This window comes from Callospermophilus lateralis, chromosome 15 (assembly GCF_048772815.1).
Source record: "Callospermophilus lateralis isolate mCalLat2 chromosome 15, mCalLat2.hap1, whole genome shotgun sequence".
Lineage (NCBI taxonomy): Eukaryota > Metazoa > Chordata > Mammalia > Rodentia > Sciuridae > Callospermophilus > Callospermophilus lateralis.
This window is the reverse complement of record NC_135319.1, coordinates 68,734,353-68,760,557: the sequence shown is the minus strand read 5'-3', so window position 1 is coordinate 68,760,557 and position 26,205 is coordinate 68,734,353. Positions and strand designations below refer to the sequence as shown.

Genomic DNA, 26,205 nt, shown 5'->3' with positions numbered 1-26,205 from the left:
CTCAGTACAAAAAAAAAAAAGGTCTCTGAGTTGGGAATGTTGGTCAGTGGGAGAATACTTGCCTACCCTAAATAATACACTGGATTCACCCCTAGCACGGCGGGGAAAGGAAGAAGAAAACTATATTCTTTAACTTGAGCAATCTTATTCAATAGAGGGGTAGAGGGGTTTAGGAGTCTACATGTTTAGGAGGGACCCTGAAAGATTCTGACACAGGTGATCAAAGCTCTGTAAGCACTAAAGCATTCTCTCCTCCCAGCTGAGAGCTGTATAGACTCATACTTGTTTTATTTCTCTCTTGTTCTATAATAATACCTTTCCTTTCATTATCAAGTTTAGATGGAGAATTATCCTTGGAGGACTGTCAAGTTTCAATTAAGATAGTGTCAATTAAATCCTTAAAAAGATCAGTGTTTCAACCTTTTTTTTTTTTAAAAAAGTTACAACATTGGATAATATATCAACTTGACTAGATGCTCAGGTTCTCCAGTTTTCCCTTCCAAGTTTTCCCCCATTCCATTAATTTGTCTATTCCCCTCTGTTTCATTTCACTATTACCTATATTTATATGTTGATACATAGATCAGTTATCTTTTATTTTTCTATCATGGCATCTTTACCCACCAACCAACCAGAGTGATGAAACTCAAGATACTAGACTTTCCACAGTTTTTTCATTAAGGCCTCACTCACTCACTCTCTTGAAACTTCAATTTCTCTGGAGGATCTCTGCTTTGTTTTTTGTGAAGGTTATTGCCTCTCCTTACTCTCACTTATATGGACAAATTTTCTTTTTTTCCCCTGGTATTGGGGATTGATTCAAGAGGCACTTTACCAGTGAGCTATATTCTCAATTTCTTTTTTCCAGTTGTAGATGGATACAATACCTTTATATTATTTATTTTTATGTGGTACTGAGGATCGAACCCAGTGCCTCACATGTGCTAGGCAAGTGCTCTATCACTGAGCCACAACCCCTAACTTTCCCAGTTATTTTTATTTTTATTTTGAGACTGGGTCTCTCTTAGTCACTGAGGTTGGCTTTGAACTTGTGACCTGTCTCAGCCTCTAGAATCACTGGTATTACAGACATATGCTGTTGTGCCTGGTGCTTTTTTTTTGTTTTGTTTTATTTTTTAAATTCACTTTATGTTTCAGTTTTCTCATTGTAAACTTCCTGGATCATAAGGTTGTTGTGAGGATAAAATGAATTGATGTGTATAAAGTGCCATGCCTGGAACATAGTATATGCCAAATTAGTGTTAGCTCTTTGGTTGTTATTTTATTTTTGTTTATTCATTTTTTTTGAGAGAGAGAGAGAGAGGGAGAGAGAGAGAGAGAGAATTTTTTAATATTTATTTATTTTTTTAGTTTTTGGCGGACACAACATCTTTGTTTGTATGTGGTGCTGAGGATCAAACCCGGGCCGCACGCACACCAGGCGAGCGCGCTACCGCTTGAGCCATATCCCCAGCCCTCATTTTTTTATTTTACTTTTTTAAAGATAGGGTCTCACTGTGTTGTCCAGGCTAATTTTGAACTTGGCAATCTTCCTGCCTCAGCCTCCTAAGTAGTTGGGATTATATATATGCACCACTAGGCCCAACTATTATTTTATTTATTTATTGTTTTGGGGAATCAAAACCAGGGGTGCTTCACCACTGAGCTCTAACCCCAAGCTTTTAAAATTTCTTTATTTTTTTTAATAACTTTATGTTATATATTTATTTTTTATGTGGTGCTGAGCATCGAACCCAGCACCTCACACGTGCTAGGCAAGCACTATACTGCTGAGCTAGCACCTCAGCCCCGCGGCCTTTTTTTATTTTTATTTTTGAGATAGGGTCTTGCTAAATTGCTGAGACTGGCTTTCAATTTGCAATTCTACCTGTCTACTGAGAGGCTGGGACTAAAGGTGTGTTCTATTGCATCCAACCCAGCTGTTATTTTATTTTTTTTTTTAAACTTTTTTTTTTTGGGGGGGGGGGTACCAGCGATTGAACTTGGGGGCACTTGACCACTGAGCCACATCCCTATCCCTATTTTGTATTTTATTTAGAGATAGGGTCTTACTAAACTTCTTTTTTAAAAAAATATTTTTAATTGTATATGGACACAATATATTTTATTTATTTATTTTTATGTGGTGCTAAGGATTGAACTCTGCCTCACATGTGATAGGCAAGTGCTCTGCCACTGAGCTACAACCTTGGCCCCTAGATGTTATTTTAGATTGATGTCCTGAGTGTTCAAGCCTGGTGTCCCTTCTAATCTCAATTCTAGTGTTCTCATGGATGCTGTTAAATTTTCATATACATGTGAACATATGTACTTATTAAAAAAATATATTTTTGGTTGTTGATGGACACAATATCATTATTTTATTTATTCATTCAAATGGGGTGCTGAGTATCAAACCCAGTAGTGCCTCACACATGCTAGGCAAGTATTCTACCACTGAGCCACAACCCCAGTCCCTACTTTTTTTTTTTAGATTAAGGAATAATTTACAAAATGTGAAGTTTGTTTTTTAAAAATGTTTTTTTTTTTTTTTTAAAGAGAGAGTGAGAGAGGGGGAGAGAGAGAGACAATTTTAATATTTATTTTTTTTTAGTTATCGGCGGACACAACATCTTTGTTTGTATGTGGTGCTGAGGATCGAACCTGGGCCGCACGCATGCCAGGCGAGCGCGCTACCGCTTGAGCCACATCCCCAGCCCCTTAAAAATGTTTTTTAGTTGGCAATGGACCTTTGTTTTATTTATTTATATGCAGTGTTGAGAATTGAATGCAGTGCCTGTGCCTCACACATGCTAGGCAACTGAGCCACATCCCCGGCCTCAAGTTCATGGTTTTTCAACGTATGTACCCATTTATGTGATCTCTGCTCACATCAATATTGATTAAATTCTTTGTATCTCAGAAGGTTCCTCGTGCTTTCTCCTGCTTATCTCACCACAACTATTGTATCCTTTGTCTCCATGGATTAATTTTGCCTTTTTTTTTTTTTCTTTTTCTGGTACTGAGGGTTGAACCCAGGCGCACTTTGCCACTGACTACATCCCTAGCCCTGTTAATTTTTTATTTTGAGAAAAGGTCTCATTAAGTTACTGGGGGCCTTGCTAAGTTGCTAAGGCTGACCTCAGATTTGCATCTTTCTGCCTCAGTCTCCTGCTAAGTAAGTGACTGGGATTAAGGGCATGTGCCAGTGCACCTGGCTAATTTTGCCTTTTTTGAACATCATATGAATGAAATCATCAGGTTATACTCTTTTTTTGTTTTGTTTTTTTTTGGTACTTGGGATTGAATTTAGGGGAGCTTTACCACTGAGATAACATCCCTTGTCCTTTTTTATTTGTTATTTTGAGACAGGTTATTGCCAACTTGCTTAGGCTAGACTCAAATTTGCCATTCTCCTGCTGCAGCCTGTGAGTTGTTGGGATTATACTTGTGCATCACCATAACCAGCAATTTTGTATTTTTTTATCAACATTTTCTGTAAGATTTTTCCATGTTGTTTCATGTATCAGTAATTGTTCTTTTAAATTTCTGTATGGCATTCTTTTGTATAAATACAAAGTAATTTTTCTATTCTGATGGATATTTGAATTCTCTTTATATATTTAAAAAACAAACATAGAATACTTCAATAAACTTTACAAAACATCTCAAAAAGGGAATGTTTATGTCTAAGACTCTGGCATTTTTGTCTCTGGAATATACCAATGTGTCAAATTTTGGGGGTCTTTACACCATCATTTCCTCTATCTGGAACACTTTTTTCAAGATTTTTCACTTGGCTTGTTCCTTCCTGTTATTCTGGATCTCAGCCAGGTATTCTCAGGACAACTTTAGTCTCCTAGTCTAAAGTAGCCTCCCTTGGCAATTTGTCTTCAAGGCACTTATCACTGTTTCAGGTTGTCTTCTCTCTACAACAATGAAAATTCTATGGGAGTAGGCATCTTTTCTGTCTTGTTCACTGCTACATCCCTAATGCCTGGCACCTAAAAGGTCTTCAGTGTATATTTATTGAATGAATGAATACCTGATCTGTAGGTAGGTTTTTTTCTTTGTAAATTATGGACACATATATTTATTTTTTAAAAATTTCACTCTTGGGGCTGGGGTTGTAACTAAGTGGCAGAGCGCTTGCCTTGCACATGTAAGGCACTGGATTCAATTCTCAGCACCACATAAAAATAAATATACAAAATCAAGATATTGTATCCATCTATAACTAAAAAACATTTAAAAATTTCATTCTCCTCCATATCTTTTTTTTATATACTGGTTGAAGTGTTTTAGGATGCTTACCTTAACACTGGTTATGTGAATGTTTTGGAGACACGAACAGATACTGGATAACAGTCCATTACAAAGGTGAACCTAGATTCCTAGACCATTAAATTTGGAAGCCCACAGAAAGTTGTCTCATGGCTTCTTTTTACAGATTGGCAAATTGAGGCCCAGGGAGGAAAAAGAAACTAATAGTTCTAGAAAGAGTATATAAGTAGAGACCAGAACCCCAGATTTTGGTGGATTAACTGTGTCAACTCTATGGAAATCAGAGTGAATTTCTATTAAGTTCGTTTTCTGGTCTTAAAGTTTGCATGTGTGCTACCTAAGAAGACAATAAAATAAATAAATAAATAAATAAATAATCAGCCAACCAACCAACTGGCTACATGTAACCAACATTCCTTCCAAATTTGACAGTGGAAGAGTTTGGCTTTAGGTTTTAAAATCTTAACATTTGGCCACTTCCTTTTTAAAGGATGTGACTTTAAGAAGTATGTGGTGGGATTGCTTTAAGATATAGATCTTATAAAATTGGGTCTTCTAGAGGGAAGTTGTGCTGTGGGTCTTGAGACCAACAGGTTCCCAGGTCTAGGATTAAAAGGCTTCATTGATTTATAATTCAATTGAGGGAATTTGATGCCATTCCTAGTTTGATAGTAGGTGAAGTTAGTATTGAAAAGTCGCCTGACTTTTTTGGTATTTCGCCTATGTCTTGTTGCTGAAAAATGATGTTAAAACCTAAACTGACTTTTCTGTGAGATTACTGTGCCTTTACCATGTCTGTTTCTTCTCCAGAAGGATTTAAAAGCTGGAATTGACAGGTGTGATAGCAGAGCTGTTGAATGCTGCTGCTTTCCCTGTCATATGGTCCCATAGCATTTTCTTCGTTCCTCTACTCCATTTATTTCTCATACTTTGCCTTGTGCTATGGGTCATTATGTGTCTGTTTCTGCTAGTAGATTGTGAGCTTCCAGAAGATCAGGTCAGGAATTTCCTCTCTGCAACCTCATGTTGCCTAAATTGACAGTATTTAGGTGCTTCTTATATATTTGCAATATTTCAGTGATGCCGAGGGAACCATAGATAATAGTCTAGTCCAGTTCCCTTCTTTTACTTGTGGGAAATTGAGAATTACAGTGATTTAGTCAATGTTGCCTAGTTGGCTGAGAGGTCTGTGTTCTAGTCTCAGTTCTGCTGATTGGTTGTTCCATTGGTTGTTCCTCAATGGGGAAAAGTTGTAGAAAAGGAAAAAACACTGAGCAGGTAGAAACAGATTACACTCACATTGCTGAAGTGCTATAATTTACTACGCACTACCAATTAGATATTTTATTTTCAAATTTAGGAATTCAGGTTTAACTTGTAAGACTTGAAGAAAACCTTGTGTTTGTAAGAGTTCTCTACTTGTCCTTGTCTACCACTCCAGCATCTCTTGTTTGCTGTGTTCCATGGTTCAGAGTGCTGGTAGGAGTAATGGACTTTTTTTCTTTAATATTTAGTTTTTTAGTTGTAGATGGACACAGTACCTTTATTTTATTTTTATGTGGTACTGAGGATTGAACCCAGTGCCTCATGGATGCCAGGCGATGCTTTACCTCTGAGCCACAACCCCAGCTCAGGAGTAATGGACTTTTGATTGTCAGTTTCCAGTCACATTTCAGGCAGCTTGGGTGGTAAACTCCAGTTGCCTGTGATGATGATAGAGAGTAGTTAGTTGGGACCTTTGTCTGAATTTCCCTCTGCTCCAAATGGAATAATAGCAAAGAAAAGAATTTAATTTCTTAGGAAATTTGGTAGTTTGGATTGGAATTGTTTTCCCCTCTTCTCCTATTCCCTTTTGCTTATTAGAAAGTATTGATTCTGAAATAGAGTGAGTTTATTAGATTTGGGGTGAACATTGATTAGCTGTAACCCAATTATAAATCCTCAGAGGGGTATGTTTGTAAATATGTACTTTTCATCCAGGAACTCATGGTTCCTACTGTTCCTGCTAATCAACTGGTTGAAGCTGAGCACATGCAAGATCTATATCCACTAAGCTTAGAATTGCATTGCTTTTGATTTATTTTAATAGGATCCTCTTGATTTCCAATTTATTTTCCCAAGATAAGGGCATCTTTCTCTTGACATCCTGTTTAAAAGACACAGGAATGTTTTGAACAGAGGCTGTATTTCACGCTTTAAGGCAGAGCTATAATCAATATAATGTAAATTGTCTAAAAGAATCTTCTCTTTTTGTTGTTATTTTTTTCTTCAGTCTTCTCTAGACTATAAAATAATTTGAAGACTTAGTGAAACCTTAATAGAGATAGGTCTTACTAAAATTTTGGGTCAGATGGGGACTTTGGAGGAATTTTTCCTATTAACTTTAGAGCCAGTCAGTGAACAGCTCTGCTGAGTGTTTGCTATGAGCTTATAATAGAAAAAGTATAAGTTGTAGTCCTACGGCTAAAGACATTTAATATCAAGTTGAGGAAATTTTCTGTGTTTTGATATTTGTTCAAAGATAAATTTCCTTTTCTGACTGCATGTATCAGAGAAATCAGATGTCTGATTTCTATTGGGTGCACCTCTTCCTTATATAGAATTTTGATTTGAAAGGTAAATGCATACTTTTCAAAACTTTTTTTTTTTTAAATTTTTTAATATTTATTTTTCAGTTCTCGGCGGACATAACATCTTTGTTGGTATGTGGTGCTGAGGATCGAACCCGGGCCGCACGCATGCCAGGCGAGCGTGCTACCGCTTGAGCCACATCCCCAGCCCCAACTTTTCAAAACTTATTGAGCAAAATTAGTTCTGCTGCTTTGAATTTGTCTGGAAGTAAAATCAACCTTCTCTCTACCTTCCATGCTTGTCATTGGATGATCTTTAATTTCATACCTACTTATTAGGATTTATGAGAGACAGGGAACTTTGTTAGTATAATATAATTAATCTGGGAAATGAGGGAATATGTGTAAATCCATAGTGGAGAACTGTGGCATTTCAAGTTCTCTGTTAAAGAAAAGTTGAGACTTCCTTGAAGCAAGATTGGAAAATTGGGGCTTGATTCATGGAACTGCTTTTATGTAGAATTGAAAATACATTGAAGTTTGATCTGCAAAGTATTACAAATATATACAATTAAATTTGAAAGTAGTATAGTATTATATTCAGTTATTTTGAAGTTAAATTTAATTTTTACCCTCTTAACTGCTATTTTCTGCCTTGGGTCTCTTTTCAGAGGAATTTCTGAAGACAGTCAAGTGCAGTGTGATTTATGAGGCAGTGAAGGCCAAGTATTTTGCAGTGACGAGAACCTACTTACTTTGGGGAAATCGATGGAGCACATCAGTCTGCAGCACACTTCCTGCCTTAATAGTCCTAAGCTCGATCAATATTTGAAATTTAACTTCACCATCAGTCTGTGGGAAGTGTGTTCTTTGCAGCCTTCCTTCTATCAACCTCAAATATATGGCCAGACCTATTATAGATGGAGCTAGTTACACTTTCCTGTTTGGTTTTGGAACTGCTTTAAGCCTTGTCCATTGGCACATTTTAAGAATGTAAAATGTGTTGTGCTTTAGGCCAAGTAATGATTTAAATCTTGACATAACCTGGACTGGGATGGGGGTGTTGGATAGATCTGTAGTATGGTTGTTTATCATTTCTTCTTCCTAAAATATTTTTCCATTGAAAGACATTTCAGTAGATTCTCCAGCATCTTGGTGAGCATTCTGGTACTGACTGTGGCTTTGTTTTCTTTTAAAAAATATTTTATTTATTTATTTAACCCAAAGGTGTTCTACCCCCAGCACTATTTTTGTTTTTTTAGTTTTTGGCGGACACAACATCTTTGTTTGTATGTGGTGCTGAGGATCGAACCCGGGCCGCACGCATTCCAGGTGAGCGCGCTACCGCGCTACCGCTTGAGCCATATCCCCAGCCCTACCCCCAGCACTTTTAAATTTTATTTATGTTTATTTATTTATTTAGTTGTGCTGGAGATTGAACTCAGGGCCTGGGGCATACTAGGCAAGTGCTTTTTCACTGAGCTACATCTCTATCCCTTTATTTTTTTTTTATTTTTAATTTTTGTACTGGGGATTGAACTCAGAGGCACTTTATTACTGAACCACATCCCTAGCCATTTTTATTTTTTATTTTGAGACAGGGTCTCACTAAGTGTGCACCACTGTGCCTAGCTCCCAGTCCTTTATTTATTTATTTTTTAATTTATTTTTTGGTACTGAGGATTGAATCCAGGGCCTTGTACATGGGAGGCAAGCATTCTACCAACTGAGCTATACCCTCAGCCCCTATATTTTTTTTTTGAATAAAATAAGTTAAGTTGCTGAGGTTGGCCTCAAGCTTTGAACTTCCTGCATCATTTACCTGAGTTGCTGAAATTACAGGTGTGCATTATTGTGTCCCGCAAAAAATCTATTTTTTTAGTCATTTTATACTCACAGAAAATTTGAGAGACAGGAACAAAAATAGCCCAAGATATCTCATATGTTCCCTGCCTCTATATATCTACAGCCTTCCCTGTCACAGAGGAATATTTGTTACAGTTGATGAATGAGCATTTACTTACACATCATTATCATCCTAAGTACATATTTACATTAGGATACACTGTTGCTATTATATATTCCATGAGTTTGAAAAAATGCATAATGACATATTCACCATTATGATAGATATAGATTATTTTCATTGCTGTAAATTTGGCTTTTTTCCCACAGATTCTCTAACCATGGCACAGGTAGAAAAACGGGGCGGTTTGCTCAGGAAATCTTCAGCCTCCAAAAAACCACTAAAGGAAAAAGTGGTGCTGATGTATGATGAGATCTTTATGGTAAGTCCTGGAGCCCTTCATACTGTATAGCCTGACTTCTTAGTTTCTTATTTCAATGAGAAACAACCTTATGTCTGTCTGCCACCTTCAAGTTCCTTAAGAGTGTGGGGAGAGAAAGGGAGGGGTGGGAGGGAAGCAGCAAACCAAAGGACAAGAGCAAGCTCTCAATAGTAGTGATTATGTTGCAGTATTGGGGATTTAACCCAGGGGTGCTCTACCACTGAGCTACATCCCCAGCCCTTTTTATTTTTTATTTTGGGACAGGGTCTCACTAAGTTGCCCAGGCTGGCCTTGAACTTGCCATCCTCTTTTCTCAGCCTTCACTGGGATTACTTGTTAACTAGAAATTTCTGACTTATAGAATTTCTGTTTGAAAATTATTGCTAACATATTTTTGGCTTTAGTACCCTAGTTTTGCTAATCTTTTGGACCAATTTGAATTAAGGAAAGAACACATTAAAATCTCTGTATAGGGCTGGGGATGTGGCTCAAGCGGTAGCATGCTCGCCTGGCATGCGTGCGGCCTGGGTTTGATCCTCAGCACCACATACAAACACAAAGATGTTGTGTCCGCCGAAAAAACTAAAAAAAAAATAAATAAATATTAAAATTAAAAAAAAAATCTCTGTATAGAGGGGCTTGGGTTGTAGCTCAGTGGTAGAGTGCTTGCTTAGCATGTGTGAGGTACTGGGTTTGGCTTCAGCACCATATAAAAATAAAAGTATTGTGTCCATCCACTACGAAAAAAAGTATTTTAAAAAAAAATCTCTGGGGGGGCTGGAATTGTGGCTCAGCGGTAGAGCACTCGCTTAGCACGTGCGAGGCCCTGATTCAATCCTCAGCACACATAAAAATAAATAAACAAAGTAAAGGTATTGTGTACAACTAAGAAATAAATATTAAAAAAAATCTATGTGTAGAGGACTCCTGGGTTCAACCCTCAGTATTGAAAAAAAAAGGTTAAAATCTCTGTATAGAGGACTAAATGTGTATTGTAGGGCAAGTAGAAACAGTCAACATAGGATAATGTGAAAAACCATTGCAATATTACTTAGATCACCTGTGTTCTAACTCTTACCCTTCTGTTAGTCACTTAACTTTGTGGACCCTCTTTCTTGAAAGGAGGACAAATGATAATAATTATCCTTCTTGTCTTACTGGCTAGTTGTATTTTATTTTTTATTTTTTTTAAGTTGTAGTTGGACACAATACCTTTATTTTACGTATTTATTTTTTTTATATGGTGCTGAGGATCGATTCCAGTGCCTCACACGTGCTAGGCAAGTGCTCTACCGTTGAACCACAGCCCCAGCCTCTGTATTTTATTTTTAAATGGAGTTAAAACCACCATACAAATACAAGGGGACATTGTAATGTGACTTATTTATTCATATTTTTATGTTCACTTCTTACTAGAAGACAACTATTTGAAGGAAAAATTTTTTTTTTTAGTTTATTTATTTATTTTTATGTGGTGCTGAGGATTGAACCCAGGACCTCGCACATGCTAGGCGAGTGCTCTACCACTGAGCCACAACCCCAGTCCTTGAAGGAAATTTTTTGAGTCATTATTTAACTTTTGTTTCAGGGAATGTATCTCTATGCACAATGCATTTCATTAGGAAAAATAAACTTAAGAATAAAATGTTCTCTTATCTATTACAGCAGTTAGGATAAGCAGCATTTTCAAAGTTAATTTTGAAAGGTAAGGTTGACTATATGAAGCATTCTTAATTCTTTTGGTGTTAGCTGGGAAAGTTGAAAATGTTTATCTTCTGGTTTCAGACAGAGGACCCCAGTAAGTGTAGTCCTCGGTTTTGGGAAGAGCTTTTCCTTATGAAGGTAAGACTTGATGGCCTCTGTTGGTTTCCCTGATAACTAAGATGGCCATATTTTATGTTCTACTTGCTACACTAAAAATGTGCTCAGGTCCTTATTGTTTCATTGGCAGGTGAATTTAGAGTACCTAGAAGGCAAATTGGAATCTCTTGATGGTGAGGAGTTAATGAAGATCAAGGACAATATTAATTGCTTATTTCAACATTGCATCCAGGCTCTGGGAGAGGAACATCCAATTCGTGTTGTCAATGCATTGCAGGTACAAGGCCAGGACCCTGTTGGGGGTTCTTCTTTATCAGAGAAAGGAATTATAATTCCCCATTGGGACCTCAGGAACCTAGAATTGTCTTTAGGTATGAGGTCCCCCCATCTGCTACTGGGGATTGAACCTAGGGACTCTTTACTACTGAGCTAGTTCCCAGCCCATTTTATTTTTTATGTGAGACAGGATCTTGCTAAATTGCCAAGGCTGGCCTAAAACTTGGAATACTCTTGTCTTAGCCTTCCAGGTAGCTGAGATTGCAGGCATGTACCCTGTACTCATCTCAACAGCTACTCATTGAACAATTGCTGTGTGTTAAACATTGGACAGAGTGTTGTGATTGGGGATATGCTTAGCTTCTTTTTTTTGGTACCAGGGATTGAACCCAGGAGCACTTTAACCACTGAGCCACATCTCCAGTCCTTTTTTTTGTTTGTTTATTTTAATTTTTTTAGTTGTAGGTGGACACAATGCCTTTATTTTTATTTATTTATTTTTATGTGGTGCTGAGGATCGAACCTAGTGTCTCACCTGTGCTAGGTGAGCGCTCTACCACTGAGCCACAACCCCAGCCCCACCAGTCTTTTTAAATTTATTTTTTATTTTGAGACAGGGTTTCATTAAGTTGCTTAGGGCTTCAGTAAGTTTCTGAGGCTGGGTTTGAACTTTGATCCTTCTGTCTCGGCCGCCTGAGCTGCTGGGATTGTAAGCATGCACCACTATGCCTGGCCATACACTTGGCTTCTCCTTTTTTTTTTTTTTTTTTTTCTTTTAAAACATTTATTTATTTATTTTTGGTTGTAGATGGACACAATACCTTATTTTAGTTATTTTTATGTGATGCTGAGAATTAAATGCTAGGCAAGCTCTCTACCATTGAATCACAACCTCTGCCCACACTTGGCTTCTTTAAGGCAGAGATTTTGACACTTTCATTCAATACTTTGTTTTTAGTACATATAACAGTGTCCAGCACATAGTTGGTATTATAGAAATAAATTTCTACTGAATGAATGGAAGACAAAGTTTCTAAAGTTTGTAGTCTGCAGGATCCAGTATACCCTAGATTGGGAGTATGTACTTAGGACAGTATTTGACAAGCTTAGATTATAAAGAATTCATAATATAATAAAGGATTTTGTTGGAATTTTTGGTAGACAGGATTTAAATTTCTAATTTACTAGTTTTGAAAATCTTTTTGTGAGCCCCAGCTTTCTCATCTGTGTAGAATGGGTAGAATAATTACCTCTTGAATTGATGCCCCAGAAAGAAGGCCTATATTTATCCTAGAGCCTTGACCTTTGGTACAATGTATTTAACATTTGAGTTGTCCAGTAGGGGCTCAATGCAAGTTGAAATAAAAGTTGGAATTATATGTGCAGTAATTACAATGGCTCATTATGAGGGCAGAAATAAGTTGATCTTAAGCTACTTGATGACCTCCTAAAAGTATAGTACATTATTATAATAGTTAATACAAAACTTCAGGGATGACTCTTCTTTTTCTTCTTTTCCTTTTCTCTCCCTCTCCCTCTCCCTCCCTCTTCCTTCCTTCCTTCCTTCCTTCCTGTACTGGGATTGAACCAGTACAGAAAGAAAGAAGATTTATTTTTTGATTATTGAGAATGGCCCTAAAACAAGAAGGAGGCAAAAAATGGAAGATGACAACAGTCTTTGTTGCTGTTCCTCTTTTAATTTATGGATTTTGCACATGTTAAGATTCAGACTGTATTTTGGAGCTCAGAGTAACTGAGAAATTATCTATGTAAGAAGGTGGTTCTGAGGTTATAATGTGAAGTTACAGATGTTGTGAGCGCCCTTCTAGTTTGGAGACTTCCTCTCTAGAAACAATTCTTTCTTTTACTTCTGCAGACCTTGTGTGCACTTATTCGAGGAGTCCATCAAAAGAATAAGTCTACCTCTGGGTTTGATATTATCAACATGCTGATGGGCTTTGACAAGGCGGAGCTTTGCATGAAGGTGAGACATAAGCTGCCAATGTGCCTATGAATGACTGCTTCTAACAGTTGTTCATGAATGTCATCTGCAGAAAGTTGTACTAGAAGATTTGAATTCTCATAGCTATATATGATTAAATTTGGCCTTGGACTTTTTGTGTGTGTATGTGTGGTGCTGGGGATTGAACCTAGGGCCTTGTGTATGTGAGACTAGCACTCTACCAACTGAGCTATGTCCTCAACCCAGATATTTTTATTTAATAGATTTTGTTTATCTGAATCAACGAAAAATTTAACTTTAAATTTGAATTAAGGCAGCCGGGCACAGTGGTGTGTGCCTATATCCCAGCAACATGGGAGGCTGAGACAGGAGGATTGTGAGTTCAAAGCCAGCCTCAGCAAAAAGCAAGGTGCTAAGCAACTCAGTGAGGCCTGTCTCTAAATAAAATACAAAATAGGGCTGGGGGTGTGGCTCAGTGGTAAAGTGCCCCTGAGTTCAATTCCTGGTACCCCCCCCCCCGAAAAAAAAAATTGAATTAAAAATCCTTTTTCTACAGGATAAACATTGAACAGTTTAATATTGTATCATGTATTTGTGTGAACATTACGAATTTAAATAAAAATATAACAAATGAATATACAAGGTAATTTTTATTTTATTTTATTTTTTGAAACTTTTGGGATCAAAACTAGGGTATTGGCACCTGCTAGGCAAGTAGTCTACCACTGAGCTACAACCCCAACCCTTATCAGGGTGTTTTTTTCTCTCTCTCTTTTTTTTTTTTTTTCCTTTTTTTGAAATGGTGTCTCACCATGTTGCCTAGGCTTCTCTTGAACTCCTGGGCTTGAGCTCCTAAGTAGCTTGGATCATTAGGCATGTACCACCATGCCTGACTCAGAATTTTTTTTTGTTATCTACTTTTTGGCACTATCTCCTTTTAATGATAACAGCTTCTTCTTCTTTTTTGTAACTTTATTTTATTTATTATGTGATGCTGTGGATTGAACCTAGTGCCTCCACATGCTAGGCAAGCATTGTACCCCTGAGTCACAACCCCAGGCCCTCATGATAGCTTCTCGATTCGTGTTTCTTACAGTTCACTCTTTTTTTTTTTAATATTTATATTTTAGTTGTAGTTGGACAGAATACCTTTATTTCACTTATTTATTTTTATGTGATGCTGAAGATCGAACCCAGGGTCTCGCACATGCGGAGCGCTTTACCGCTGAGCCAAACCCCAACCCCCGCTTCACAAAAAAGTATATAATCTAGTGGATTTCAGTATAATCACAGAATCAACTATCTCCACTATAAATTTCAGAACCCATTTCATTACCTTTGGAAAAAACCCAATACCTATTAGCAATTATTCCATTATTCCTTATTATCTCTTCTCCCCAGCCACTAAAAATCATGAGCTTGTTTTTTTATTTTTTATTTTATTTTTTGGTACCGGGGATTGAACCCAGGAGGCGCTTAACTACTGAGCCCCAGCCCCAGCCCTTTTATATATTTTTATGTTAGAGACAGGGTCTTGCTAAATTTCTTAGGGCCTTGCTAAGTTGCTGAGGCTGGCTTTGAACTTGTGATACTCCTATGTTAGCCTCCTGAGCCACTAGGATCACAGACATATGCTGCCACGATCACAGGAATGTGCTACCACACCCAGCCATTAGTTTCTATGTGTTTCTCCATTCTGGACACCTCATATAAATGAAATCATAATCATATGTAGCTTTTTTGGGGGGTGGGGAAAGGTACTGGGGATTGAACCCAGAGATGCTATCAATGAACTACATCCTCAAGTTATTTTTATTTTTTGTTTTGAGACAGAATCTTGCTAAGTTGCCCAGGGGCTGGCCTTGTTTGCGATCCTCCTGTCTCAGCTTCTGGAGTTGCTGGATTATAAGCATGTGCCAATGTGCCCATCACCATTTTTTTTTTTTTTTTGGTAATGGGGATTAAACCCAGGGTGCTTAACCACTGAGCCACATCTTTTTATTTTGAGACAGAGTCTCAGTAAGTTGCATAGGGCCTCACTCAGTTGCTGAGACTGATTTTGAACTTGAGATTCTCCTGCCTCAGCCTCTGAGCCACTAGAATTATAGGCATGTGCTACCACACTTGGCTTAGCACCATGTTTTTAGTAGTTTTTTTTTTTTAATATTTATTTTTTTAATTGTAGGTGGACACACAATCTTTACCTAATTTTTATGTGGTGCTGAGGATCGAACCCAGGGTTTATTTTTTTAATTGTAGGTGGACACACAATCTTTACATAATTTTTATGTGGTGCTGAGGATCGAACCCAGGCCACAACCCCAGCCCCTCAGCGCCAAGTTTTTAAAGTTCATTCTTGTTATAGGACATAGGAATACTTCATTCCTTTTTTGTTGCTAAATAATACTTCCCTGGACAGATATACCATATTCTGTTTATTTCATTGCTCATATGAGAGACATTTGGTTTGTTTCAACATTTTGGCTATTACAAACATTGCTGTTCTGAACATATGTATAAGGTTTTGTGTGGATGTATGCTTTCAGTTTTTTTGAGTATCTAAGAGTAGAATTGCTGGGTCATGTATGATAACTCTATATTTGATGAGCTGCCAAACCATTTTTTTTTTTTTTTTTTTTGGGTACTGGGGATTGAACCCAGGAGTGCTTAACCCTTGAGTCACATTCCCAATCTTTTTATTTTTTATTTTGAGGTGGGTAGGGTCTTGCTAAGTTGCTTAGGACCTGGCTAAATTGCTGAGACTGGCCTCAAATTTGTGATTCTTCTCCTTCAGCCTCCTAAATCTCTAGGATTACAGGTATGTGCCACCATGCCTGGTCTAAAGCATTTTTTTCTTATTAACTGTTCCATTTTATAGTATCACCAGCAATATATGGTAGTTTCAGTTTCTCCATATTAACTTTTGTTTTTGTCTGCCTTCTATTTTTTAATTTTTATTTTTTTGAGAAATGTCTATTAAAATGCTTTGTCAGTTTCTAGATTAGTTTTTTTTTTTTTAATTATTGAGTTGTAAGGGTTCTTTGCATATTCTGGATATGTTAGTTCCTTATCAGATATATGATTTGCAGCATTTGATAGTTCCTCTCCTGTCACTCACTAAATTTAAATTAGGAAATTCCTCCTTACCCCTAGTACTAGGAATTGAACCCAGGAGCACTCTACTACTGAACTATACCCCCAGCCCTTTTATTTTTTATTTCATAACAAGATCTCACTTGCTGAGGTTGGCCTCAAACTTGGCAATCCTCTTGCCTCAGACTCTAGAGTAGCTGAGATTTTAAGCATATGCCACTACACTGGGCTTGAGTTAAGAATTTGTTCCAAATAATTTTTATAATGGTGAGGTTACTGGAAATTATGTATATACAATTGTGAATATACAAAGATTTAGTGTTAAGTGTCATTTTAAAACTCTGGATTATTACAGTTTATTTATATATGTGTTATGGTAAAATCTCAGATCCCTTCTTCATACTTATAGTTCTCCCCACCACCCCCAGTACTGGGATTGAACCCAGGGTTGCTTTTACACTGAGCTACATCTCTAGTACTTTTATTTTTTATTTTGAAATAGGGTCTCAGTAAGTTGTTAGGTTGACCTTGAATTTACAATCCTCCTGTCTCAGTCTCTTGAGTTGTTGGGATTACAGGCATGTATCATTGTGCCCAGTTCTTGTTCTAATTATTGCCTATATGCTTCTTTTTTTTTTTTTTTTGGTACTGGATTGAACTCAGGGGCACTAGACCACTGAGCCACATCCCCAACCCTATTTTGTATTTTATTTAGAGACAGGGTCTCACTGAGTTGCTTAGCACCTCACCATTGCTGAGGCTGGCTTTGAACTCACGATTCTCCCGTCTCAGCTTCTCGAGCTGCTGGAGTTACAGGTGTGTGCTGCTGTGTCCAGCTATGCTTTTTTTTTTTAAGATATATATTTTTTTAAGTTGTATATGGACACAGTATCTTTATTTTGTTTATTTATTGTTTTATGTGATGCTGAGGTTTGAACTCAGTGCCTCACACATGAGAGGCAAGCGAGCCACAACCTCAGCCCCCGCCTATATACTTTTTTTTAAAAAATTTTTTTAGTTGCAGATGGACACAATACCTTTATTTTATTTATTTATTTTTATATGGTGCAGGGGATCGAACCCAGTGCCTCACGCATGCTAGGCAACCTCTCTGTCACTAAGCCACAACTCCAGCTTGTCTGTATATTTTGATGCTGTCTCTATCTAGGTTTAACATTTCTTCTTGAGCTTTTGTAAGTGCTTGCTGGATATTCTCTCTCACATATCCCATAGATACCTCTTGGTTGACATTTCCAAAATGAAACTTATTGTTTCTCCTACACCTGTTCTTCTCATTCCTTTTCTTTTAGAGTGGCCACCTGTCTTCTCAGGCCCCAAGCCAAAAACCTGGAAGTCATCCTTGATTTTTTTTTTTTCCTTTCCATCTTTTTTTTTTTTTTTTTTTAAGTTGGAGGTGGACACAACACAATATCTTAATTTTGTTTGTTTATTTATTTATTTTATGTGGTGCTGAGGTTTGAACCCAGTGCCTCACCCATGCCAGGAGAGTGCTGTACCACTGAGCCACAACCTCAGCCTGCCTTTCCCTCATTTTTTTTTTTTTTTTTAGAGAGAGAGAGAGAGAGAGAGAGAGAATTTTTAATATTTATTTTTTAGTTTTCGGCGGACACAACATCTCCGTTTGTATGTGGTGCTGAGGATCGAACCCGGGCCGCACGCATGCCAGGCGAGCGCGCTACCGCTTGAGCCACATCCCCAGCCCCCTTTCCCTCATTTTTATCTCCAAATGATCACTACAGCTAGTTTTACCTCAGCAGATTTTTCTCAAATCTGTCTTTTCTTCCCCTATTGCCACTGCTCTTTTATATCTCACCTTAACTATTATAGTGATGCCTTTATTTCTTCCTTTTTTTTTTTTTTCAAACTAAGGTTTGAACCCAGAGGTGCTTTACCACTGAGCCATATCCCCCACCTTTTTATTTTTTATTTTGAGATCGTATCTCTCTGAATTGCTGTGGTTCCTAATTTGCTGAGGCTGTGCTTAAATTTGTGATTTTCCTCCTTAGCATCCTGAATTTCAGGTATTACAGGCATTGCCCCTGTGCCCAGCTTATTCATTCTTTTTTTAAATTTTTTATTTTTAGTTGTAGATGGACAGAATGCCTTTATTTTATTTGTTATGTAGTGCTCAGGGTTGAACCTAATGCCTCACATATGCTAGGAAAGCGCTCTGCCACTGAGCCACAACCTTAGCCCCAGCTTATTCATTCTTTTTTTTTTAATATTTATTTTTTAGTTGTAGTTGGACTTATTCATTCTTTTGACAAACATTTTTTGAGCTCCTATATGCTAGCACTTTGCTAGGCACTGGGGATACAGAGGTAAATAAGACATGGCTGAGGAAATTGATAGATTTGTTCTCTTTGGTCTCCCTTCCTCTTGGCTTACCATCTTTAAACCTCTCATCCACAGTGATACCAGAGTGATGTAACTTATACTCAGATCTTTTCTGCTTAAAATCCTCTATTAGTCTTTTTATTATTAATAGGATAAAAAAAACTCTCTAGTTAGCCTTATAAAACTTTCATACCTGTACCATATTTATTTCTCCAGTCTTGTCTCTCACCTCTGTGCCTCAGCCTCATTCTTTATACTGCTCTAATAACAAACTACTTGTATTCCATCCCCATGCCCAGGGCCATTTCATTCCTCATGTGTCTTTGATCATGATAATGCCTGTCAGGAATCTCTTTCCTCCTCAAGTTTTAATTAATTCCTACTGATTTTGCAAAATCAGACTAACCTCTGAGGAGTCCTGGAATAGATGATAATTTTTTTTTTTTTTTTTTTTTTTGTGTGTGTATGCTTAACTTCTGAGCCATATTCCCATCCCTTTCTTACATTTTATTTTGAGACAGGGTCTCACTAAGTTGCTTAGGGCCTTGCTAAGTTGCTTTGAACTCACAATCCTCCTGCCTCAGCTTCCTGAGCTGCTGGCATTACAGGTGTGTACCGCTGCACCCAGCTGGAATAGGTGACTTTTGAGCTACTACTCTTCTTCCATGTATATTTCTGTCATTGTTAACTTTGAATTGATATTGTTTGCTTATTTTTCTCTCCCATTAGACTAAAAGCACTTCGAAAGCAAGGGTCACCAATTATTTTTTCTTATACTCTTTGAAAGTACACTATCATAGTAGATGCTTACACATTTATTGACTTGAACTGAAGAAGCTTATTTTGAACTTATTCTCTATTCAGTTTTCTCCTCTATTTAACTAGAATATTTCCTTTCTTCTTCCATCTGTTATAGTATATAAAAGTTTTATCTTTTTCTTTTTCTTTTTTTCTTTTTTGTGATACCAGGGATTGAACCCAGGGGTGCTTAACCACTGAGCCACATCCCAGTCCTTTTTTTATATTTTATTTAGAGATAGGGTCTCACTAAGTTGCTTAGGGCCTCACTAATTTGCTGAGGCTAGCTTTGAACTTGCAATCCTCCTGCCTCAAGTATTCAAATAAGCTGCTGGTATTACATGCGTGTACCACCTGAGCTGCTGGTATTACACATGTGTACCACCATACCTGGCAAGTTTCATCTTTTGATTAGTTTGAGTCTAAAAGCTGATTTTTAGTGCAAGAAATAAACTCAAATCACATTGTTAAGGAATTTGACCAGGATGGACACATATTTGTTAGTACTTATGGCCAGTGATGCCAGTAGTGATATTGTTCCTTTGTCATTTCTTCAGTATACCTAAATCAAGTGATGATATCTCTATATAGAGTTATTTAATCATTAGGTTTTCCTTTTTCAACTTACCCATTCTAATCTGAAGATTTAAATATGGACTACAGGCTGCAAACATTCATTTGGTAGAAGAGTAAATTCTTCATTGTTTTGTGGAATTGTTCTCAAGCATTTCCCCCCAAATAGCTAGACTTTGTTTTTTTTTTTAAAGAGAGAGAGAGAGAGAATTTTAATATTTATTTTTTAGTTTTCGGCGGACACAACATCTTTGTTTGTATGTGGTGCTGAGGATCGAACCCGGGCCGCACGCATGCCAGGCGAGCGCGCTACCGCTTGAGCCACATCCCCAGCCCACACCAAATAGCTAGACTTTGAAACCTTCTTTTTCTTTGATTTTGCAAGGGCTAGGCCTAGGGGAACTATATAGTTGCTTCATGGTGCATTATTCACATTACCCTGTGTAACATAACCCAGAGTTGGGCAAAAATGGGATGTAGGTGTTTAGTGGTAAGGCTTAATATTTAATGGTTGGGCTGGGGATGTGGCTTAAGCAGTAGCGCGCTCGCCTGGCATGCGTGCGGCCTGGGTTCGATCCTCAGCACCACATACAAACAAAGATGTTGTGTCCGCCAAAAACTAAAAAATAAATATTAAAAAATTTTCTCTCTTTAAAAAAAAATATTTAATGGTTCTCTTTCTCAGAACTTGATGGAGAGTTTGGATTCATTGCTTTGTGCAGAAGGTTCTGAAAGTCTGAAGAGTTTATGTCTGAAATTACTACTTTGCTTAGTGACTGTAAGTAATCCATTTATATGTTTGACAAGGGTATTAACTGACAGCAGAGGCAAGCTTATTTGAATACTTGAGCCCAAAATTAGAAGTGAAAAGAGGAAAAAAAAATTCTCTACTGGGGTATTGCATCACTTCCTCTTATCTGAATGTATATAAGATAGTAGTTGCCTGGACTTTTCTTCCTGGAAGTTAATCTTTGGAGTAACTGCTAGAATTTTTAGCCTGCAGATGATGTGATACTTATCATTTTAGAAGGACCATTTTAGGGGCTGGGGATGTGGCTCAAGTGGTAGCGTGCTCGCCTGGCATGCGTGCAGCCCCGGTTCGATCCTCAGCACCACATACAAAGATGTTGTGTCCCTCAGCACCACATACAAACAAAGATGTTTTGTCCACCAAAAACTAAAAAAAAATAAATATTAAAAAAAAATTCTCTCTCTCTCTCTAAAAAAAAAAAAAGGACCATTTTAGGAGAACTACAATCTTCTAGATTGTCAGATTTGTCCTCATCAGGTTTCACTTGAAAATGGCTCTTGTGATTCTGAATATTTTTATATGGTCTGGCATTTTTTATTTATTTTTTAATTTTTTTTAAGAGAGAGAGAGAATTTTTTAATATTTATTTTTTTAGTTTTTGGTGGACACAACATCTTTATTTTATTTTTATGTGGTGCTGAGGATTGAACCCAGTGCCCTGTGCACGCCAGGTGAGCGTGGTACCGCTTGAGCCACATCCCCAGCCCTTATTTTATTTTTTAAAAATATTTTTTAGTTGTAGTTGGACACAATATCTTTTATTTATGTATTTTTATGTGGTGCTGAGGATCAAACCCAGGGTCTTGCATGTGATAGGCAAGCGCTCTACCACTGAGCCACAACCCCCAGCTGTAGTTTTGATTTTATAACTAGACACTTGCCTCTACTCCTTAGTGGAAGGAGGGTGAGATGTTGTTTATATACTTCAGGTGCTTCCCTTTTCCTTCCACCTCTTGAAGACTTTTGGATTTGTGAATGTCTTCCTGTGTATTTAAGGAATGAAACCCAGGAAACTATTAAGCAAATGCTTGTGAGAGCATGAGAGAAATAATAAGTTCAGATTTAGGAAGTTTTAATTTGCTAATTTCCTACCTTCATAGTGACTGCCTATTCAGGCTCTGATAGCTTTGGGGTGCTTATGCTTCTGAAAGGTCTACTAAGTATCTAGTAGAGTGTTTCTACATTTCCATTTCACTTAGACATTAGGGTAGGAGATATATGTGAGATATCAAGTGCCTTAAAACAGACTTAAAAGGCTTTTTATTCCATTCAGGTGACAGACAACATCAGCCAGAACACCATCCTGGAGTATGTAATGATCAACAGCATATTTGAAGCAATTTTACAGGTAGCTTTGTCACCTCTTTGTCTTTTGGATAGATCATCTCCTCAAATGTTGTTGGTCTGTTTACTCAGGTGCCAGGAGTTAGCAGTCAGGAGTTACATATTTCTGGTTCTTGTTACAGATACTCTCCCATCCCCCAAGTCGTAGAGAGCATGGGTATGATGCTGTTGTCCTCTTGGCTTTGCTGGTAAACTACAGAAAATATGAGGTAAGGGGACCCTGAAGGGCAGTTGTTCTTTTTATAAATCTTCCTACATGTGGCGCCTCTTAAATGTGGAAGATATGTTCTTGGTGGATAGTGTGAAGATTAATTTTGATAAACCAAATTCTTCAAATGCAATAATTAAATGCATGGGGCAGAGAATATAGTTGTTTAAAGGAATCTTGTAGTATAACCACTGAGTCACATCCCCAATTCTTTTTATATTTTATTTAGAGTCAGGGTCTTGCTGAGTTGCTTAGGGCTTTGCTAAGTTGCTGAGGCTGACTTTGAACTTTCAATCCTCCTGTCTCAGCCTCTGAGCTCTGGGATTACAGGTGTGTGCCACCATATCCAGCTCTCTGTAGTATAATTTCTAATGAAGTATCTCTTAATGTACTGGCTTCTAAATGCACTTTTAGAGTGACTTACGAATTTGTTAAAAAGAAAAAAGTTTTGGACTTTAATCTGGTCATACTACACTGATGTAGAATTTTGTGGGAGGGGAGCTGTGAATCTTTTTAAAAACATTATTATTGGGCTGGGATTGTGGCTCAGAGGTAGAGTGCTCGCCTAGCATGCGTGATGCACTTGGTTTGATCCTCAGCACCGCATAAATATAAAATAAAGACATTGTGGCCACCTATAACTAAAAAAAAAAAAAAAAAAAAAAAACCAAAACCCAACATTATTATTATTTTAGAAATCCCCAGTTCAGTAGGTTTGTTAGTCAGGATTGGGAACCACTGACTTAGTGCATTTGGTTTGAAAGATTCTTATTTTTATTATATTTCCTTAATAAAGTCTGTTTGTATAAGTATTACTGATGGTTTGAAAACTTTTTCTGATTTTAACGAAAAAGTTGAAGGCAGGGCCTTACCCATATCAGTTCTGGAGTTGTCTTTGCCCCTGAATTAATTAGGGTACAGATTTTTGAAATGAAGAACAGATCCCAGAGATCAATGTGTGGGTTTGATATATGTACTTGGTTCCTTTCAGAAGGCAGAATACACCGAAAAAGAAGGAGAATACTCAGGGAAGACCAGGGCCTTCATTGGGGATTCCTTTTAAGGACAAGGAAGTTTTTCACATATAGTCCTAGACAATAGGAGTACTTTTTACTAAACCAGGAAGTCATGCATTACTTGAGGCAACCTGACTTTCTCCCCTTAATAAGTAGCAGCAGCACTATGAGAAATGGGCCAGTTGGAGAGAAGATTTTCTTTTCTGAGCTTCTGGCTCTTAGTGATTTTTGATATGATTCCTAGTTAGAATTTATTTGGGCAGGTTCAAAGTGAGGGGTAACACAAAATCTGGAGCTGCTGCTGCTGCTGCTTCTTTTTTTTTTGGTACTGGGGATTAAACTCAGAGGCACCTGACCACTGAGCCACATCCCCATCTCTATTTTGTATTTTATTTAGAGATAGGGTCTCATTGAGTTGCTTAGCGCTTCGCTGTAGCTGAGGCTGGCTTTGAACTTGCGATCTTCCTGCCTCAGCCTCCTGAGCAGCTGGGATTACAGGTGGGTGCCACCAGACCCATCTGGAGCTTATTCTTTTTTTTTGGTGGTGCTGGGGATTGAACCTAGGGCCTTGTACATGCAAGGCAAGCACTCTACCAACTGAGCTATATCCTCAGCCCTGGAGCTTATTCTTTTCTTTTCTTTCTTTTTTTAAAATATTTTTTACTTGTAGTTGGACACAATATCTTTTATTTTATTTATTTTTATATGGTGCTGAGAATTGAACCAAGTGCCTCGCAAGTGCTAGGCGAGTGTTCTGTTGCTGAGCCACATCCTCAGCCTGTGGAGCTTATTCTTATAAGGAGGGATATGAAAGAAGGAAAGGCTGTAAGAAGGAAATAATTAAAAGAGGGACTGGAATATGGAAAAATATTAATGTGTTATAAATCCTAGGAGTTGTTCATTTTTATTATCTTGGAGGATCTGACAAATGGGGCATACAACTACTAGCAAATATATAATTTATCACCAATACCTGTTTTACTGGTGATCTGAAGGGACTGGCATGGTAGCCATTGTGATCTCTGTCATGTGTGAATGCCTCTGGAGCCTTATTACAACAACAAGAAAAATAGCTGAGGAAAAGTGCTGAGGATAGTTAGAGAGAGTTGAGTTATGTGACAGGAATGCATCATCATCAGTAATGAATATTTTCAGAACATTCTGGTGGATGCAGGCTATTCTGAGGCAATAGTTCGGCTTTTCTAACTGTAAACTGAACCCAGGCTTAGCTCAGTAGGGCTATCTGAAACGTCAGCCTGAAAAATTGGACCTGGCCAAGAAACTGGAGAAAATCACATTTCTGGAGTGAAGTATGCATCTTTGGTCTGTCAGATGCCCCCAGAAGAATTAATATAGTAGGCAGGGGCAAGCTGGTGGGCATAATTTATCTGGGCTTTGCGGCTTTTGTTATAAGTCACTCAACAGAAACCATTAAGGATGTCTGGGGACTGAAGAGCAGGAAGGTTTTTGACAGGAACACGAGGAATTTCAGATGAACATAGCAAAACCAAAAGCTGGTGAAATCTTATGAAAACTAGTAGTAAACTAGTAGTTTTCATAAGTAGAAGAAGGTGTACTAGGGAGAATAGCATTCTAGCTATCGCCAGAGTTGATCCCATGACCAGAAGAATAAAAATGAGTTCTAGAAAGGTATAGAGGTTATTAGACAACCTAGATACCCAACTATGAAAGTAAATGAGGTATTGGACATAAGGGATAGAAATCATGGAAAAGATGCCATGTAGTTAATATATCATCTAAAGAGGTAGAGGAGGCCCCAAATCAACTAACCAATAAACAAAAAGGTCTAGGGAAGAATAATGAAAATAACAAGTAAAACTTAGATCAGCTGGGTGCGGTGGCACATACCTGTAATCCCAGCAGTTTGGGAGGTTGAGACAGGAGAATCCTGAGTTCAAAGACAGCCTCAGCAATGGGCAAGGTGCTAAGCAACTCAGTGAGACCCTGTCTCTAAATAAAATACAAAATAGGGTTGGGAATGTGGCTCAGTGGTTGTGTGCCTCTGAGTTCAATCTAGTATTTTTTTAAATCATTTTAAAAAATATATACATATATATATATATTTGTTGTTGATAGACCTTTATTTTATTTATTTATATGCGGTGCTGAGAATCAAACCCAGTGTCTCACACATGGCAGGCAGGTATGCCACAGCTGAGCCACAGTCCCAGCCTACCTCTAGTTTTAAAAATGACCAGCACAACATGAGTAAGTGTCCAGAGTGGGGGTTATCTACACCTAGGTTATGCTCCCCTCTACAAAGATGGAAATCACTAGCAAGAGATTGCCCTTCCCTCTGAAGGCATGAGGGGTCATCTGTTCTAGTTATGGCTGTTCTAGAAGACTGAAGATGGCTACATCTCTTCAAACTGCTTTTGATCAACTGGTTATCACCTCAGGAGAACCTCTGGTGACTCTAGGTCCAGGTAAACACACTAACTTCCTTTAGGATATGGGGCTTAGTTCTCATGCTTAGTTGAACCTCCTGGACCCCCTTCTAATCAGACTTGTGTTGTGACTGGTATTGATGGAGCCCCAAGGCCAAATGGTTTATAAAACCTCTAACTTGGTCAGTGCTTGACTTGGAATGCTTCTCTTTTTAGTAGTAATGGGGTTATATCTGAGGACATTGATAGACTTCTATAGTTGGTGTTCTCGAAATGATTTTGATATGCCTGTGTGTCCCTGCATTCCTGATTTAATTCAACAAGATCACAGGAGGTGATTTTTTTATTGATATGAATAAATTATTGATCAGTTTGGGAAAAAAAAAGTGACCAG

General features: G+C 37.7%; 1 protein-coding gene across 5 annotated transcripts in view; it reads left to right on the top strand.

Annotated features, from left to right (window-relative positions):
* The window catches only part of Armh3 (armadillo like helical domain containing 3), a 171,326-nt gene that overhangs the window by 5,690 nt on the left and 139,431 nt on the right, over positions 1-26,205 (top strand). For 3 of the 5 annotated variants that reach the window (XM_076835222.1, XM_076835224.1, XM_076835220.1), the window contains exons 2-8: positions 9,030-9,142; positions 10,928-10,984; positions 11,094-11,240; positions 13,116-13,223; positions 20,710-20,802; positions 22,109-22,183; positions 22,302-22,388. In XM_076835222.1, coding sequence (XP_076691337.1) covers positions 9,041-9,142; positions 10,928-10,984; positions 11,094-11,240; positions 13,116-13,223; positions 20,710-20,802; positions 22,109-22,183; positions 22,302-22,388 — 669 coding nt within the window. In that variant the 5' untranslated portion in view covers positions 9,030-9,040. Of the gene's footprint in view, positions 1-8,116; positions 8,187-9,029; positions 9,143-10,807; positions 10,848-10,927; positions 10,985-11,093; positions 11,241-13,115; positions 13,224-20,709; positions 20,803-22,108; positions 22,184-22,301; positions 22,389-26,205 lie in introns of those variants that run through there. The other 2 variants (XM_076835221.1, XM_076835223.1) reach the window with 2 other exon arrangements.